Consider the following 18,915-nt stretch of genomic DNA (forward strand, 5'->3'; position numbering starts at 1 on the left):
GTTCTCTCACTGTATAGTGCCGTGTTCTCACTGTATAACACCATGTTCTTTCACTGTATAGTGCCATGTTCTCTCACTGTATAGTGCCGTGTTCTCACTGTATAACACCATGTTCTTTCACTGTATAGTGCCATGTTCTTTCACTGTATAACACCATGTTCTCACTGTATAACGCCATGTTCTCTCACTGTATAGTGCCGTGTTCTCTCACTGTATAGCGCCGTGTTCTCTCACTGTATAGCACCATGTTCTCTCACTGTATAGCGCCATGTTCTCTCACTGTATTGTGCCATGTTCTCTCACTGTATAGCGCCGTGTTCTCACTGTATAGCGCCGTGTTCTTTCACTGTATAGCGCCGTGTTCTTTCACTGTATAGCGCCGTGTTCTTTCACTGTATCGTGCCATGTTCTTTCACTGTATAGTGCCATGTTCTTACTGTACAAACGCCATGTTTTCTCACTGTACAGGACCATGTTCTCTCACTGTATAGCGCCATGTTCTCTCACTGTATAGCGCCATGTTCTCTCACTGTATAAAGCCATGTTCTCTCACTGTATAAAGCCATGTTCTCTCACTGTACAGGGCCATGTTCTCTCACTGTACAGACCATTTTGCCCCCACATTCACTTACTTCACTAATCATGATATGTAGTCCTTTTCCTCAATCAGACCCTTCTTCAATTTATATGCAACCAAAACTCTCCTGCATTCCTTTGTAATCTCGCCTCAACTATTGTAAGTGCTTCCTCTCCAGCCTTCTTGTCATCCACCTCCCTCCATGACGCTGCTGACTTATTTGCCGTTTCCCCAAATTAAACTCCTTATCCTCAATGAGAACCCTATCAGCCAATCCTCTCCTAACATAATCTCCATCCATACCCTTTCTAGCCCTCTCCATTCTACTAATGACTGCCACCTTCCCTCCCCATTCACTACCTCATCTCCATCCTTATCCTTTCTAGCCCTCTCCACACTACTAATGACTGCACCTTCTCTCCCCAGTCACTACCTCATCTCCATCCTTGTCCTGTCTAGTCCTCTCCACACTACTAATGACTGCACCTTCTCTCCCCAGTCACTACCTCATCTCCATCCTTATCCTTTCTAGCCCTCTCCACACTACTAATGACTGCACCTTCCCTCCCCAGTCACTACCTCATCTCCATCCTTATCCTTTCTAGTCCTCTCCACTCTACTAATGACTGCACCTTCTCTCCCCATTCACTACCTCATCTCCATCCTTATCCTGTCTAGCCCTCTCCACACTACTAATGACTATCACCTTCTCTCCCCAGTCACTACCTCATCTCCATCCTTATCCTTTCTAGCCCTCTACACACTACTAATGACAGCACCTTCTCTCCCCAGTCACTACCTCATCTCCATCCTTATCCTTTCTAGCCCTCTCCACACTACTAATGACTATCACCTTCCCTCCCCAGTCTCTACCTCATCTCCTTCCTTATCCTTTCAAGCCCTCTCCACACTACTAATGACTGCACCTTCTCTCCCCAGTCACTACCTCATCTCCATCCTTATCCTGTCTAGCCCTCCCCACACTACTAATGACTGCACCTTCTCTCCCCAGTCACTACCTCATCTCCATCCTTATCCTTTCTAGCCCTCCCCACACTACTAATGACTATCACCTTCTCTCCCAAGTCATTACCTCATCTCCATCCTTATCCTGTCTAGTCCTCTCCACACTACTAATGACTGCACCTTCTCTCCCCAGTCTTTACCTCATCTACTTCCTTATCCTTTCTAGCCCTCTCCACACTACTAATGACTGCACCTTCCCTCCCCATTCACTACCTCATCTCCATCCTTATCCTTTCTAGCCCTCTCCACACTACTAATGACCGTCACCTTCTCTCCCCAGTCACTACCTTATCTCCATCCTTATCCTTTCTAGTCCTCTCCACACTACTAATGACTGCACCTTCCCTCCCCATTCACTACCTCATCTCCATCCTTATCCTGTCTAGCCCTCTCCACACTACTAATGACTGCACCTTCCCTCCCCAGTCACTACCTCATCTCACTCACATTGTATGCCAATGCCCGGCTAATAGGTTTCAGCCCTATGTCTATCATACAGCATTACAGACCATGTTTGATGCACCTATTTTTTGGACACAGGTCCTAAAACAACATGGTAAGAATCATGATACATTGCATGGAAAAGTATGATGGTATTGTGCACGGGACAGAGGATGTAGGCAGGTGAGGAAGAGCTTTATAAATAGCATAGAATATATTACATATCTTTACTGCACTTTGCTCCAGTGTAACCTCTTTTACCATAGATGAGCATATGGATACTTTACAATAATCATCACCTCAGACCCCATAATATGCTTAAACTTTAGAGCATCAGGTCCTACTAACACCCAGGGTGCTCCCCTATAATATGTGGCACAATAAAGCACAAGACGTGTAGAAAACGCTACAGGGAGGGCAGTAATAACACATTAAAATATCTAGATTTTCAGGTTTGCTGTCTCCCTTCTCACGCAAGTGTGTGTACACAGAGGGGAGGGGTGCGTGTCTAATGTGATGGGTTCTCCATGTCATGGTGGGGCTGTCATAGGGACTAGTTCTCAGTGCCATGGTGGGGCTGTCATAGGGACAAGTGCTGAGTGCCATGGTGGGGCTGTCATAGGGACTAGTGCCCAGTGTCATGGTGGGGCTGACATAGGGACTAGGGCTCAGTGCCACGGTGGGGCTGTCATAGGGACTAGTGCTCAGTGCCATGGTGGGGCTGTCATAGGGACAAGTGCCCAGTGGCACGGTGGGGCTGTCATAGGGACTAGTGCTCAGTGCCACGGTGGGGCTGTCATAGGGACAAGTGCTCAGTGCCACGGTGGGGCTGTCATAGGGACAAGTGCCCAGTGCCACGGTGGGGCTGTCATAGGGACAAGTGCTCAGTGCCACGGTGGGGCTGTCATAGGGACAAGTGCCCAGTGCCATGGTGGGGCTGTCATAGGGACAAGTGCCCAGTGCCACGGTGGGGCTGTCATAGGGACAAGTGCCCAGTGCCACGGTGGGGCTGTCATAGGGACAAGTGCCCAGTGCCACGGTGGGGCTGTCATAGGGACAAGTGCCCAGTGCCACGGTGGGGCTGTCATAGGGACTAGTGCCCAGTGCCACGGTGGGGCTGTCATAGGGACAAGTGCTCAGTGCCACGGTGGGGCTGTCATAGGGACAAGTGCCCAGTGCCACGGTGGGGCTGTCATAGGGACAAGTGCCCAGTGCCACGGTGGGGCTGTCATAGGGACAAGTGCCCAGTGCCACGGTGGGGCTGTCATAGGGACAAGTGCCCAGTGCCACGGTGGGGCTGTCATAGGGACAAGTGCCCAGTGCCACGGTGGGGCTGTCATAGGGACAAGTCCCAGTGCCACGGTGGGGCTGTCATAGGGACAAGTGCCCAGTGCCACGGTGGGGCTGTCATAGGGACAAGTGCCCAGTGCCACGGTCGGGCTGCCATAGGGACAAGTGCCCAGTGCCATGGTAGAAGTGTCACATTATGGTCATGTACAGTGGTCAGGACATGTTGGGGTGTAGTGTCCTATGTCTGTATACAGTGTAATAGATGTGTATTATGGTCATGTTGGGGGTGTAGTGTCCTATGTCTGTATACAGTGTAATAGATGTGTATTATGATCATGTACAGGGGTCAAGACATGTTGGGGGTGTACTGTCCTATGTCTGTATACAGTGTAATAGATGTGTATTATGTTCATGTACAGCGGTCAGGACATGTTGGGGGTGTAGTGTCCTATGTCTGTATACAGTGTAATAGATGTGTATTATGTTCATGTACAGCGGTCAGGACATGTTGGGGGTGTAGTGTCCTATGTCTGTATACAGTGTAATAGATGTGTATTATGTTCATGTACAGCGGTCAGGACATGTTGGGGGTGTACTGTCCTATGTCTGTATACAGTGTAATAGATGTGTATTATGGTCATGTACAGCGGTCAGGACATGTTGGGGGTGTAGTGTCCTATGTCTGTATACAGTATAATAGATGTGTATTATGTTCATGTACAGCGGTCAGGACATGTTGGGGGTGTAGTGTCCTATGTCTGTATACAGTGTAATAGATGTGTATTATGGTCATGTACAGCTGTCAGGTCTTGTTGGGGGTGTAGTGTCCTATGTCTGTATACAGTGTAATAGATGTGTATTATGTTCATGTACAGCGGTCAGGACATGTTGGGGGTGTACTGTCCTATGTCTGTATACAGTGTAATAGATGTATTATGAACATGTACAGCGGTCAGGACATGTTGGGGGTGTAGTGTCCTATGTCTGTATACAGTATAATAGATGTGTATTATGTTCATGTACAGCGGTCAGGACATGTTGGGGGTGTAGTGTCCTATGTCTGTATACAGTATAATAGATGTGTATTATGTTCATGTACAGCGGTCAGGACATGTTGGGGGTGTAGTGTCCTATGTCTGTATACAGTGTAATAGATGTGTATTATGGTCATGTACAGCGGTCAGGACATGTTGGGGGTGTAGTGTCCTATGTCTGTATACAGTATAATAGATGTGTATTATGTTCATGTACAGCGGTCAGGACATGTTGGGGGTGTAGTGTCCTATGTCTGTATACAGTGTAATAGATGTGTATTATGGTCATGTACAGCTGTCAGGTCTTGTTGGGGGTGTAGTGTCCTATGTCTGTATACGGTGTAATAGATGTGTATTATGTTCATGTACAGCAGTCAGGACATGTTGGGGGTGTACTGTCCTATGTCTGTATACAGTGTAATAGATGTGTATTATGTTCATGTACAGCGGTCAGGACATGTTGGGGGTGTAGTGTCCTATGTCTGTATACAGTGTAATAGATGTGTATTATGGTCATGTACAGCTGTCAGGTCTTGTTGGGGGTGTAGTGTCCTATGTCTGTATACGGTGTAATAGATGTGTATTATGTTCATGTACAGCAGTCAGGACATGTTGGGGGTGTACTGTCCTATGTCTGTATACAGTGTAATAGATGTGTATTATGTTCATGTACAGCGGTCAGGACATGTTGGGGGTGTAGTGTCCTATGTCTGTATACAGTATAATAGATGTGTATTATGTTCATGTACAGCGGTCAGGACATGTTGGGGGTGTAGTGTCCTATGTCTGTATACAGTATAATAGATGTGTATTATGTTCATGTACATTGGTCAGGACATGTTGGGGGTGTAGTGTCCTATGTCTGTATATACAGTGTAATAGATGTGTATTATGGTCATGTACAGCTGTCAGGTCTTGTTGGGGGTGTAGTGTCCTATGTATGCTAAATATAGAGTGTGATAGCTATGTATTGAATTATCATGGCCAGTGGTTACAGTATTGTACGGGATTCAGTCAGGAAGCTGACTGTCGAAATGCCGACTGCCGGGATCCTGACTGTCAAATCCTGGGTAGGTACTGACAGGCGTCGAAATCCCAACACCTGTCATTAGACCTACGTCGGGAGCCGGGGAGTTTTAGGGTTAGGCACCCCCCTGGGAGGGTTAGGTTTAGGCACTAGGGAGGGAGATTAGGCTTAGGCACCCCTAAAGAAGGGTCAGCTTTAGGGGGGAGGGGGTTAGGTTAGTTAATACTTACCTTTGTGGCTGTCGGGATCTTCACTGGTGCCGGTCTTCCGGCATCGGGATTTGAGCCGCTGGACATAGGTTCGGCGGTATTTCATACTGATCACTTTTGTACATGATATATATTTACTGTATGAAATGCGGATTGCAGTCTGCTAGTCTACCAGTTTGTATGTATGTATGTGTGGATAAGTTACTGTAGACTTGTTAGTAAATAATAAAGTTATGCAATGCAGTTAGTATGATGATTATTATTAGAGTATATAAACCTTATTGTACAAGGATTGCAGGCAAGTGTTAATGTGATACCTCACCGTTACTAAGCCTTGTCTCATCGTATGTAATAAGGTTTCCCAGTTTCATGAGGGAATGACAAATGACATATGATATGGGGGATATGTCACATATTACAGATAGCCGCTGACTGTATAACTTATGTAAATGTCTTATCTCAGATAACTTGTTGAGTAGAAATGATTGTTTATTTGTATTTATAATCTCATTGTCTCATATTAATTATTTGTAGTATCCACAACTGTTTGTCTTTCAGAAAATACATTCTACAGGGAAAGGTGATTATATTACATGTTTCTCATTATATGCTAATTACTAGACAGCCCTCAATAGTAGATTGTCTACCTGTCTGTCTATCTCGTGTCTGTCTCTGTCTCTCTCTCTCTCTCTCTCTCTCTCTCTCTTTCTCTTTCTCTTTCTCTTTCTCTCTTTCTCTCTTTCTCTCTCTCTCTCTCTCTCTCTCTCTCTCTCTCTCTCTCTCTTTCTCTCTTTCTCTCTCTCTCTCTCTCTTTCTCTCTCTCTCTCTCTCTCTTTTTCTCTCTCTCTCTCTCTTTTTCTCTCTCTCTCTTTTTCTCTCTCTCTCTCTCTTTTTCTCTCTCTCTTTTTCTCTCTCTCTTTTTCTCTCTCTCTCTCTCTCATACTAGAACATGTAATATTTACTGACTGCATCACTATTACCTGTGTTGCTGGAGCCATGAGGAGTCACTCACGGAGCTGCACAAAAGCCCATGGAAGTAGTTGCTGCAGCTCCCCCATGCCCCTTTCATTCATACTATACAATGAGCTACTGCTCTGAACATTGCCATATTGGAGCGGAGGTCCACGCACGACAGTTATAAATAGTCAGGTACAGGCCAGTCTGCTTGAGTGACTATCCAGCCCCAGCCCCTTCTGTCTCTCCAGCCCCAAGTGTCTTTCCGACTGTCTCTCCAGCTGTAGCCCCCTTCTGTCTCTTTAGCCACCCAGTGTCTCTCCAGCCATCTTGTCTTTCCAGTCCCCCAAGTGTCTCTACAGCTACAGACCCCTTCTCTCTACAGCCACCCAGTGTCTCTCTAGCCATCTTGTCTTTCCAGTCCCCCAGTGTCTCTCCAGTTACAGCCGCCTTCTGTTTCTCCAGCCCCACAGTATCTCCCCAATTCCCCAATGTCTCTCCAGCTCACTACATCCCTATGGCTCCAGCCTAGAGTCACTTACACCGCGGCTCCTCTGCTGCTCAGCTGTTTGGTGTGACATCACAGCGCTGTGCAGCGATACACAGAAAAAACTTTATTGCACCAGTGAGACCAAGTGACAGGTCTCTCCCAACTCTGTACATGCCCATTGCCAGGCTTGTAATTCAGCCCAGTGTGGGGCTGAGATAAGCTACCAAGGGGAGCACGGGGACTGACCCAGCGGGAACTGTCCTGTGCTCCAAGCCACCCCTGCTCATATCTATCTACCTGTGGTGCAGAATGAAGGGTTCTCTGCCCAGAATAAATTGCTGACTCAGACTCCAGCTCCCCCTGTGTAAGCAGTGATCGCTGTTTGGCATGAATGTCTGCAGAAGGATTAGCAAGTCTTTGCAGGCTATAAGGGCAGAGTGATACGTGGAATCCAGACCATCTGGTTTTTCCTGTGTGAAATGCCTGTCACCATTTTCAGCTTGATTTGGCTGATTAGAAAAGTAGAATGTGACTGATCACCTTCTCAGCACACCCATCCTGTCCGGAAATAGTCTCAGAAACAGACGAGTGACTAATAAACAGCCACAAGGGGCCTCTCATCTAGTGCTTATCTGCATTACGTATAGGAATGTACAGTGCCGTAACTAGCTGGCACTGTGCCCCGTGCCAGCCAAACCCACTGAGCAGATAACATCAGGATGATGGGGCACCGGGAATTACAGCACTGATCTGAGCCTCCTGAGGATGTACCAGCTGCAGTTATCATACCTGGAGAATCCAAAAGGAAACTCTGGGCGGCACTGCAGCAACGATCTTGGCAACCTGCTAGCCAGAAGCAAAGGCCGCAGGCTAGCGACGGTGCCACCCCCAGAGCCCTGTGCGACAACAAAGCTTGCACACCTGTAGTTATGGCCCCGGGATTCTGCTGCATTGAGGAACAACACATCCTTCTACTGCTTATAGAACATAACATAGGAGACGTACAAACAATGGGATTTATTGCTAACACCACCCCATAATGGGTGTGGTATGACTGGTCGGCAGTCTGAAGGTCGACATGGTTATATAATCAACACATTGAAACAATCGACATTTAGCATATTTACACACAAATTTTGTAATGTTTTTGTTGTTTTTAACCAAACTTTAACCTAACCCTAAAAATCATTAAAACAACATGGTGACATTTTTGTGTTAACATGCTAAATGCCGATCGATCTTTTGAATGTCGACAAAAATACATATTTACATATTGGTAGTCGACATAATGACCATGCCAACCTTCTGGTGACCATAGCGGGTGACACAGAGCTCGCTGTGCCGTACACTGCCCATGGTGGGTGAGACCAATCTCGCTGTGCCATACATTGCCCACAGTGGGTGAGACCAAGCTCACTGTGCCCTACTCACTCTGCCCATGGTGGGTGAGAACGAGCTCGCTGGGCCTACTCACTCTGCCCATGGTGGGTGAGAACGACCTCGCTGGGCCTACTCACTCTGCCCATGGTGGGTGAGACCGAGCTCGCTGGACCTACTCACTCTGCCCATAGTGGGTCAGAACGAGCTCACTGGGGACTACTCACTCTGCCCATGGTGGGTGAGAACGAGCTCGCTGGGCCTACTCACTCTGCCCATGGTGGGGGAGAGCGAGCTTGCTGGGCCTACTCACTCTGCCCATGGTGGGTGAGAACGAGCTCGCTGGGGACTACTCACTCTGCCCATGGTGGGTGAGAACGAGCTTGCTGGGCCTACTCACTCTGCCCATGGTGGGTGAGACAGAGCTCGCTGGGCCTACTCACTCTGCCCATGGTGGGTGAGACTGAGCTCGCTGGGGACTACTCACTCTGCCCATGGTGGGTGAGACCGAGCTCACTGGGGACTACTCACTCTGCCCATGGTGGGTGAGAACGAGCTCGCTGGGGACTACTCACTCTGCCCATGGTGGGTGAGACTGAGCTCGCTGGGGACTACTCACTCTGCCCATGGTGGGTGAGACCGAGCTCACTGGGGACTACTCACTCTGCCCATGGTGGGTGAGACCGAGCTCACTGGGGACTACTCACTCTGCCCATGGTGGGTGAGAACGAGCTCGCTAGGGACTACTCACTCTGCCCATGGTGGGTGAGACCCGAGCTCCCTGGGGACTACTCACTCTGCCCATGGTGGGTGAGACCGAGCTCGCTGGGGACTACTCACTCTGCCCATGGTGGGTGAGACTGAGCTCGCTGGGGACTACTCACTCTGCCCATGGTGGGTGAGAACGAGCTTGCTGGGCCTACTCACTCTGCCCATGGTGGGTGAGACAGAGCTCGCTGGGGACTACTCACTCTGCCCATGGTGGGTGAGACTGAGCTCGCTGGGGACTACTCACTCTGCCCATGGTGGGTGAGACCGAGCTCGCTGGGGACTACTCACTCTGCCCATGGTGGGTGAGAACGAGCTCGCTGGGGACTACTCACTCTGCCCATGGTGGGTGAGACTGAGCTCGCTGGGGACTACTCACTCTGCCCATGGTGGGTGAGACTGAGCTCGCTGGGGACTACTCACTCTGCCCATGGTGGGTGAGACCGAGCTCACTGGGGACTACTCACTCTGCCCATGGTGGGTGAGAACGAGCTCGCTGGGGACTACTCACTCTGCCCATGGTGGGTGAGACTGAGCTCACTGGGGACTACTCACTCTGCCCATGGTGGGTGAGACCGAGCTCACTGGGAACTACTCACTCTGCCCATGGTGGGTGAGACTGAGCTCGCTGGGGACTACTCACTCTGCCCATGGTGGGTGAGTATGAGCTCGCTGGGGACTACTCACTCTGCCCATGGTGGGTGAGACCGAGCTCGCTGGGGACTACTCATTCTGCCCATGGTGGGTGAGACCGAGCTCGCTGGGGACTACTCACTCTGCCCATGGTGGGTGAGAACGAGCTCGCTGGGGACTACTCACTCTGCCCATGGTGGGTGAGACCGAGCTCGCTGGGGACTACTCACTCTGCCCATGGTGGGTGAGACCGAGCTCGCTGTGCTATTACTTACCTACCTTACAGAGTCTTCTTATGCACCCTATGAAACGCTATCCGATAGATTATGGTGACAGGAGACAACTCCAGGAGTTGGCACAAATGCTCAGACATACAGGATGGCGGTACAGTGCCCTTCATTCACTACACATTTGCAGAAAAATACTAGGGGCAAATTAGCCTTACCAGTATGATTTTTGATCTTGGGAAAAACCAGAGCACCCACAAGAACATGCAAGACAGCTTTTTTGGTATATTCAATCCCAAGACCCCAGTGTTTGCAAGAAAGTGATGTTGAGCTGTGCCTCACTGTACCACCCACCAGGGCCGTGCCTACCTCCTAGCAACAGAACATGGACACACCGCTCTCATAGGGGCAAAATGGTTCTATGGGTCTCTCTGCCCTTGTGGGCCTGATTCGGTGGTGGACGCAGGACCGATACGCGCTTAGTTGACCATAATTATTGTACTCCATATACATTCCGGACGTCTACATAGGTGCAGTAGAGAATCAGACACTGGATGTGGGCATTCCTGGGAGGTAACAGGGGCATGGCGAAGCTGGCACGGGCTGCACACATACTGCCAGAAGAGGCTGCAAGCGGAGGCGCGGCAGCATTAGTATAAAGACGCCACCGCTGCCGTCACATCTGCACCCACCTCAGAATAAGGCCCTTATGTCTATATGACAACATGCTGGTGTGATAACCCAATGTATACCCAATGATTATATGAGAAAGTGGCATCATCACACGTAAGACTGGCAGTGTACGGTGTGGAGAGTCATTCCTACTGGTCACACACCTACCACAAGCTGTGACCTGCACTCCCTGCCCAGCCCTAGGTGTGTTACTCACTTAATGACCTCTTACTTTGTTATACACTTACCGAGATCCGGAAAGAGGGATTATGTCGTACCAGACACTTCTCACCCAGGAACTCTAAAGCAGAAATGATGACTTATAATTACACCAAACTACTCAGCACAGACAATGTTTGGTAAACAAAATGCATAGAACATTCACCAGGTACACAGCAGATAATACACAGGCTGTACGCCGACCTCTAGTGATCATTATCAAAGAGGGGATATAATGGCATATTATTGTAATGTACAGGAGAAAGTAAGCAAAAGACGTCTACTCACAACTATAGGGAAGGGACATGACAGATGGGTCTGCAAGAAGTCCTAGAGAAGGTACAGGATAGATTGATGTACAAGTCCTAGAGAAGGTACATGATAGATGGATGTATAAGTCATAGAGAAGGTACAGGATAGATGGATGTACAAGTCATAGAGAAGGTACAGGATAGATGGATGCACAAGTCATAGAGAAGGTACAGGATAGATGGATGTACAAGTCATAGAGAAGGTACATGATAGATGGATGCACAAGTCATAGAGAAGGTACATGATAGATGGATGCACAAGTCATAGAGAAGGTACAGGATAGATGGATGTACAAGTCATAGAGAAGGTACAGGATAGATGGATGCACAAGTCATAGAGAAGGTACATGATAGATGGATGCACAAGTCATAGAGAAGGTACAGGATAGATGGATGCACAAGTCATAGAGAAGGTACAGGATAGATGGATGCACAAGTCATAGAGAAGGTACAGGATAGATGGATGCACAAGTCATAGAGAAGGTACAGGATAGATGGATGCACAAGTCATAGAGAAGGTACAGGATACATGGATGCAGAAGTTAGAGAGGATGCACATGAGACATGGATGTAAGAGTAGTTAGAGAGGATGCACATGGATACATGGATGTATGAGAAGTTAGAGAGGATGCACATGATACATGGATGTATGAGAAGTTAGAGAGGATGTACATGAGACATGGATGTAAGAGTAGTTAGAGAGGATGTACATGATACATGGATGTATGAGAAGTTAGAAAGGATGCACATGGATACATGGATGCAGAAGTTAGAGAGGATGTACATGAGACATGGATGTATCAGAAGTTAGAAGGAAAGTACATGAGACATGGATTTAGATGTCATAGAGAAGGTACATGGTAGAGATTAGTGAGAAAGTAATGAATAGAATCTTGTAGAACATAAATACATCATAGAGAGGCCGTTGCCCATCCCAAGAGCATTACTCAGTGGATCATGTGTGTTTGTGGTTACTAACATGCTACATGGCACATTAGGTTATAACCATATTATGCTCACTGATGGATGACTTGACACACACTATTGTACATTTACATAGACCATACTTCATGTTCCTTCCATGTGTTGTCCAGCCTTGATACCACCTCCCATGATGCATACATTTCTATAGCAGGAGAGATGATGTGAATGAATATCAGATGACTGAGCGGTTTCCCATAGTCTATGTCACATTGTTAGCTAGATGGTTGGATACTTTGGACATGGAATAATAACCCTGCTTTCTCTTGCAGGGTGCTCGGCTGGCATTGTGAAGACCGATAAGAGTATCACAGCCGTTATGGGATTAGACGTCACTCTTACATGTCATTACGAAGCACAGGAGGGAGAAAGGGTTTCTCAGATTGTCTGGTCAAAGAAAGACCTGAATGGCAAGGATATCGAGATTGCCATCTTGAATACAGACTTTGGGTCCCATGTCTATCCTCTGTATGCAGGCAGAATTAAGGAAAAGGCTCCCCATACGCCGGAAGATGGCACAATAATACTGAAGAACGCTGTGCAGGCGGATGAAGGGGTTTACCAATGCCGAGCCAGCACATTTCCAGCCGGGAACTTTGAGGCAGATCTGAAATTAAATGTTCTTGGTAAGAATGGTCTATAAAGGCTTAGGGCAAAAAGATGCCCAATACCGGAGCCCAACATTCCCATTCAGTGATTCCATCTGTGTCTATTGTGGTGTTGTAGAGTGTGTAGATGGTGTAATAGTGACTATATGTAGTGTGTGTAGATGGTGTAGTAGTGTGACTATATGTAGTGTGTGTAGATGGTGTAGTAGTGTGACTATGTAGTGTATAGTATGTAGATGGTGTAGTAGTGTGACTATGTAATGTATAGTATGTAGATGGTGTAGTAGTGTGACTATATGTAGCATACAGTATGTAGATGGTGTAGTAGTGTGACTATATGTAGTGTGTGTAGATGGTGTAGTAGTGTGACTATATGTAGCATACAGTATGTAGATGGTGTAAAAGTGTGACTATATGTAGTGTACCGTATGTAGATGGTGTAGTAGTGTGACTATGTAGTGTATAGGATGTAGATGGTGTAGTGACTATATGTAGTGTACCGTATGTAGATGGTGTAGTAGTGTGACTATGTAGTGTACAGTGTGTAGATGGTGTAGTAGTGTGACTATATGTAGATGGTGTAGTAGTGTGACTATATATAGTGTGTGTAGATGGTGTAGTAGTGTGACTATATGTAGTGTGTGCAGATGGTGTAGTAGTGTGACTATATGTAGTGGGTGTAGATGGTATAGTAGTGTGACTATATGTAGTGGGTGTAGATGGTGTAGTAGTGACTATATGTAGTGGGTGTAGATGGTGTAGTAGTGACTATATGTAGTGTGTGTAGATGGTGTAGTAGTGTGACTATATGTAGTGTGTGTAGATGGTGTAGTAGTGTGACTATGTAGTGTACAGTATGTAGATGGTGTAGTAGTGTGACTATATGTAGTGTGTGTAGATGGTGTAGTAGTGTGACTATATGTAGCATACAGTATGTAGATGGTGTAATAGTGTGACTATATGTAGTGTACCGTATGTAGATGGTGTAGTAGTGTGACTATGTAGTGTATAGGATGTAGATGGTGTAGTGACTATATGTAGTGTACCGTATGTAGATGGTGTAGTAGTGTGACTATGTAGTGTACAGTGTGTAGATGGTGTAGTAGTGTGACTATATGTAGATGGTGTAGTAGTGTGACTATATGTAGTGTGTGTAGATGGTGTAGTAGTGTGACTATATGTAGTGTGTGTAGATGGTATAGTAGTGTGACTACATGTAGTGTGTGTAGATGGTGTAGTAGTGACTATATGTAGTGTGTGTAGATGGTGTAGTAGTGACTATATGTAGTGTGTGTAGATGGTGTAGTAGTGTGACTATATGTAGTGTATAGTATGTAGATGGTGTAGTAGTGTGACTATGTAGTGTACAGTGTGTAGATGGTGTAGTAGTGTGACTATATGTAGATGGTGTAGTAGTGTGACTATATGTAGTGTGTGTAGATGGTGTAGTAGTGTGACTACATGTAGTGTGTGTAGATGGTGTAGTAGTGACTATATGTAGTGTGTGTAGATGGTGTAGTAGTGTGACTATATGTAGTGTACAGTATGTAGATGGTGTAGTAGTGTGACTATATGTAGTGTACTGTATGTAGATAGTGTAATAGTGTGACTATATGTAGTGTACAGTATGTAGATGGTGTAGTAGTGTGACTATATGTAGTGTACAGTATGTAGATGGTGTAGTTGTGTGACTATATGTAGTGTGTGTAGATGGTGTAGTAGTGTGACTATATGTAGTGTGTGTAGATGGTGTAGTAGTGTGACTATATGTAGTGTGTGTAGATGGTGTAGTAGTGTGACTATATGTAGTGTGTGTAGATGGTGTAGTTGTGTGACTATATGTAGTGTGTGTAGATGGTGTAGTAGTGCGACTATATGTAGTGTGTGTAGATGGTGTAGTAGTGTGACTATGTAGTGTATAGTATGTAGATGGTGTAGTAGTGTGACTATATGTAGTGTGTGTAGATGGTGTAGTTGTGTGACTATATGTAGTGTGTGTAGATGGTGTAGTAGTGCGACTATATGTAGTGTGTGTAGATGGTGTAGTAGTGTGACTATGTAGTGTATAGTATGTAGATAGTGTAGTAGTGTGACTATATGTAGCATACAGTATGTAGATGGTGTAGTAGTGTGACTATATGTAGTGTGTGTAGATGGTGTAGTTGTGTGACTATATGTAGTGTGTGTAGATGGTGTAGTAGTGTGACTATATGTAGTGTGTGTAGATAGTGTAATAGTGTGACTATATGTAGTGTACAGTGTGTAGATGGTGTAGTAGTGTGACTATATGTAGTGTACAGTGTGTAGATGGTGTAGTAGTGTGACTATATGTAGTGTATAGTATGTAGATGGTGTAGTAGTGTGACTATATGTAGTGTGTGTAGATGGTGTAGTTGTGTGACTATATGTAGTGTGTGTAGATGGTGTAGTAGTGTGACTATATGTAGTGTACAGTATGTAGATGGTGTATTAGTGTGACTATATGTAGTGTACAGTATGTAGATGGTGTATTAGTGTGACTATGTAGTGTATAGGATGTAGATGGTGTAGTAGTGTGACTATATGTAGCATACAGTGTGTAGATGGTGTAGTAGTGTGACTATATGTAGTGTACAGTATGTAGATGGTGTAGTAGTGTGACTATATGTAGTGTACAGTATGTAGATGGTGTAGTAGTGTGACTATATGTAGTGTACAGTATGTAGATGGTGTAGTAGTGTGACTATATGTAGTGTACAGTATGTAGATGGTGTAGTAGTGTGACTATATGTAGCATACAGTGTGTAGATGGTGTAGTAGTGTGACTATATGTAGCGTACAGTATGTAGATGGTGTAGTAGTGTGACTATATGTAGTGTACAGTATGTAGATGGTGTAGTAGTGTGACTATATGTAGCGTACAGTATGTAGATGGTGTAGTAGTGTGACTATATGTAGCGTACAGTTTGTAGATGGTGTAGTAGTGTGACTATATGTAGCATACAGTATGTAGATGGTGTAGTAGTGTGACTATATGTAGTGTACAGTATGTAGATGGTGTAGTAGTGTGACTATATGTAGTGTACAGTATGTAGATGGTGTAGTAGTGTGACTATATGTAGCGTACAGTGTGTAGATGGTGTAGTAGTGTGACTATATGTAGCGTACAGTATGTAGATGGTGTAGTAGTGTGACTATATGTAGTGTACAGTATGTAGATGGTGTAGTAGTGTGACTATATGTAGCGTACAGTATGTAGATGGTGTAGTAGTGTGACTATATGTAGCGTACAGTGTGTAGATGGTGTAGTAGTGTGACTATATGTAGCATACAGTAAGTAGATGGTGTAATAGTGTGACTATATGTAGTGTACAGTATGTAGATGGTGTAGTTGTGTGACTATATGTAGTGTACAGTAAGTAGATGGTGTAATAGTGTGACTATATGTAGTGTACAGTATGTAGATGGTGTAGTAGTGTGACTATATGTAGTGTGTGTAGATGGTGTAGTAGTGTGACTATATGTAGCATACAGTAAGTAGATGGTGTAATAGTGTGACTATATGTAGTGTACCGTATGTAGATGGTGTAGTAGTGTGACTATGTAGTGTACAGTATGTAGATGGTGTAGTAGTGTGACTATGTGTAGTGTACCATATGTAGATGGTGTAGTAGTGTGACTATATGTAGTGTACAGTATGTAGATGGTGTAGTAGTGTGACTATATGTAGTGTACAGTATGTAGATGGTGTAGTAGTGTGACTATGTAGTGTATAGGATGTAGATGGTGTAGTGACTATATGTAGTGTACAGTATGTAGATGGTGTAGTAGTGTGACTATATGTAGTGTACAGTATGTAGATGGTGTAGTAGTGTGACTATATGTAGTGTACAGTGTGTAGATGGTGTAGTAGTGTGACTATATGTAGTGTACAGTATGTAGATGGTGTAGTAGTGTGACTATATGTAGTGTACAGTATGTAGATGGTGTAGTAGTGTGACTATGTAGTGTATAGGATGTAGATGGTGTAGTGACTATATGTAGTGTACAGTATGTAGATGGTGTAGTAGTGTGACTATATGTAGTGTACAGTATGTAGATGGTGTAGTAGTGCGACTATATGTAGTGTACAGTGTGTAGATGGTGTAGTAGTGTGACTATATGTAGTGTACAGTATGTTGATGGTGTAGTAGTGTGACTATATGTATTGTACAGTATGTAGATGGTGTAGTAGTGTGACTATATGTAGTGTACAGTGTGTAGATGGTGTAGTAGTGTGACTATATGTAGTGTACAGTATGTAGATGGTGTAGTAGTGTGACTATATGTAGTGTACAGTATGTAGATGGTGTATTAGTGTGACTATATGTAGTGTACAGTATGTAGATGGTATAGTAGTGTGACTATATGTAGTGTACAGTATGTAGATGGTGTAGTAGTGTGACTATATGTAGTGTACAGTATGTAGATGGTGTAGTAGTGTGACTATATGTAGTGTACAGTATGTAGATGGTGTAGTAGTGTGACTATATGTAGTGTACAGTATGTAGATGGTGTAGTAGTGTGACTATATGTAGTGTACAGTATGTAGATAGTGTAATAGTGTGACTATATGTAGTGTACAGTATGTAGATGGTGTAGTAGTGGGACTATGTAGTGTATAGGATGTAGATGGTGTAGTGACTATATGTAGTGTACAGTATGTAGATGGTGTAGTAGTGTGACTATGTAGTGTATAGGATGTAGATGGTGTAGTGACTATATGTAGTGTACAGTATGTAGATGGTGTAGTAGTGTGACTATATGTAGTGTGTGTAGATGGTGTAGTAGTGTGACTATATGTAGCATACAGTATGTAGATGGTGTAATAGTGTGACTATATGTAGTGTACCGTATGTAGATGGTGTAGTAGTGTGACTATGTAGTGTATAGGATGTAGATGGTGTAGTGACTATATGTAGTGTACCGTATGTAGATGGTGTAGTAGTGTGACTATGTAGTGTACAGTGTGTAGATGGTGTAGTAGTGTGACTATATGTAGATGGTGTAGTAGTGTGACTATATATAGTGTGTGTAGATGGTGTAGTAGTGTGACTATATGTAGTGTGTGCAGATGGTGTAGTAGTGTGACTATATGTAGTGGGTGTAGATGGTATAGTAGTGTGACTATATGTAGTGGGTGTAGATGGTGTAGTAGTGACTATATGTAGTGTGTGTAGATGGTGTAGTAGTGACTATATGTAGTGTGTGTAGATGGTGTAGTAGTGTGACAATATGTAGTGTGTGTAGATGGTGTAGTAGTGTGACTATGTAGTGTACAGTATGTAGATGGTGTAGTAGTGTGACTATATGTAGTGTGTGTAGATGGTGTAGTAGTGTGACTATATGTAGCATACAGTATGTAGATGGTGTAATAGTGTGACTATATGTAGTGTACCGTATGTAGATGGTGTAGTAGTGTGACTATGTAGTGTATAGGATGTAGATGGTGTAGTGACTATATGTAGTGTACCGTATGTAGATGGTGTAGTAGTGTGACTATGTAGTGTACAGTGTGTAGATGGTGTAGTAGTGTGACTATATGTAGATGGTGTAGTAGTGTGACTATATGTAGTGTGTGTAGATGGTGTAGTAGTGTGACTATATGTAGTGTGTGTAGATGGTATAGTAGTGTTACTACATGTAGTGTGTGTAGATGGTGTAGTAGTGACTATATGTAGTGTGTGTAGATGGTGTAGTAGTGACTATATGTAGTGTGTGTAGATGGTGTAGTAGTGTGACTATATGTAGTGTATAGTATGTAGATGGTGTAGTAGTGTGACTATGTAGTGTACAGTGTGTAGATGGTGTAGTAGTGTGACTATATGTAGATGGTGTAGTAGTGTGACTATATGTAGTGTGTGTAGATGGTGTAGTAGTGTGACTACATGTAGTGTGTGTAGATGGTGTAGTAGTGACTATATGTAGTGTGTGTAGATGGTGTAGTAGTGTGACTATATGTAGTGTGCAGTATGTAGATGGTGTAGTAGTGTGACTATATGTAGTGTACTGTATGTAGATAGTGTAATAGTGTGACTATATGTAGTGTACAG

The 18,915-nt window shown here is 44.8% G+C and overlaps 1 protein-coding gene across 1 annotated transcript in view; it reads left to right on the top strand.

Annotated features, from left to right (window-relative positions):
- The first annotated feature begins 12,406 nt into the window (after positions 1-12,406).
- The window catches only part of NECTIN4 (nectin cell adhesion molecule 4), a 93,781-nt gene continuing 87,272 nt past the window's right edge, over positions 12,407-18,915 (top strand). The window contains exon 1 of the mRNA XM_088448859.1: positions 12,407-12,862. Coding sequence (XP_088304985.1) covers positions 12,460-12,862 — 403 coding nt within the window. The 5' untranslated portion in view covers positions 12,407-12,459. The remainder of the gene's footprint in view (positions 12,863-18,915) is intronic.

Source organism: Taudactylus pleione, unplaced genomic scaffold (genome assembly GCF_031769625.1).
Source record: "Taudactylus pleione unplaced genomic scaffold, aTauple2 ptg000469l, whole genome shotgun sequence".
Classification (NCBI taxonomy): domain Eukaryota; kingdom Metazoa; phylum Chordata; class Amphibia; order Anura; family Myobatrachidae; genus Taudactylus; species Taudactylus pleione.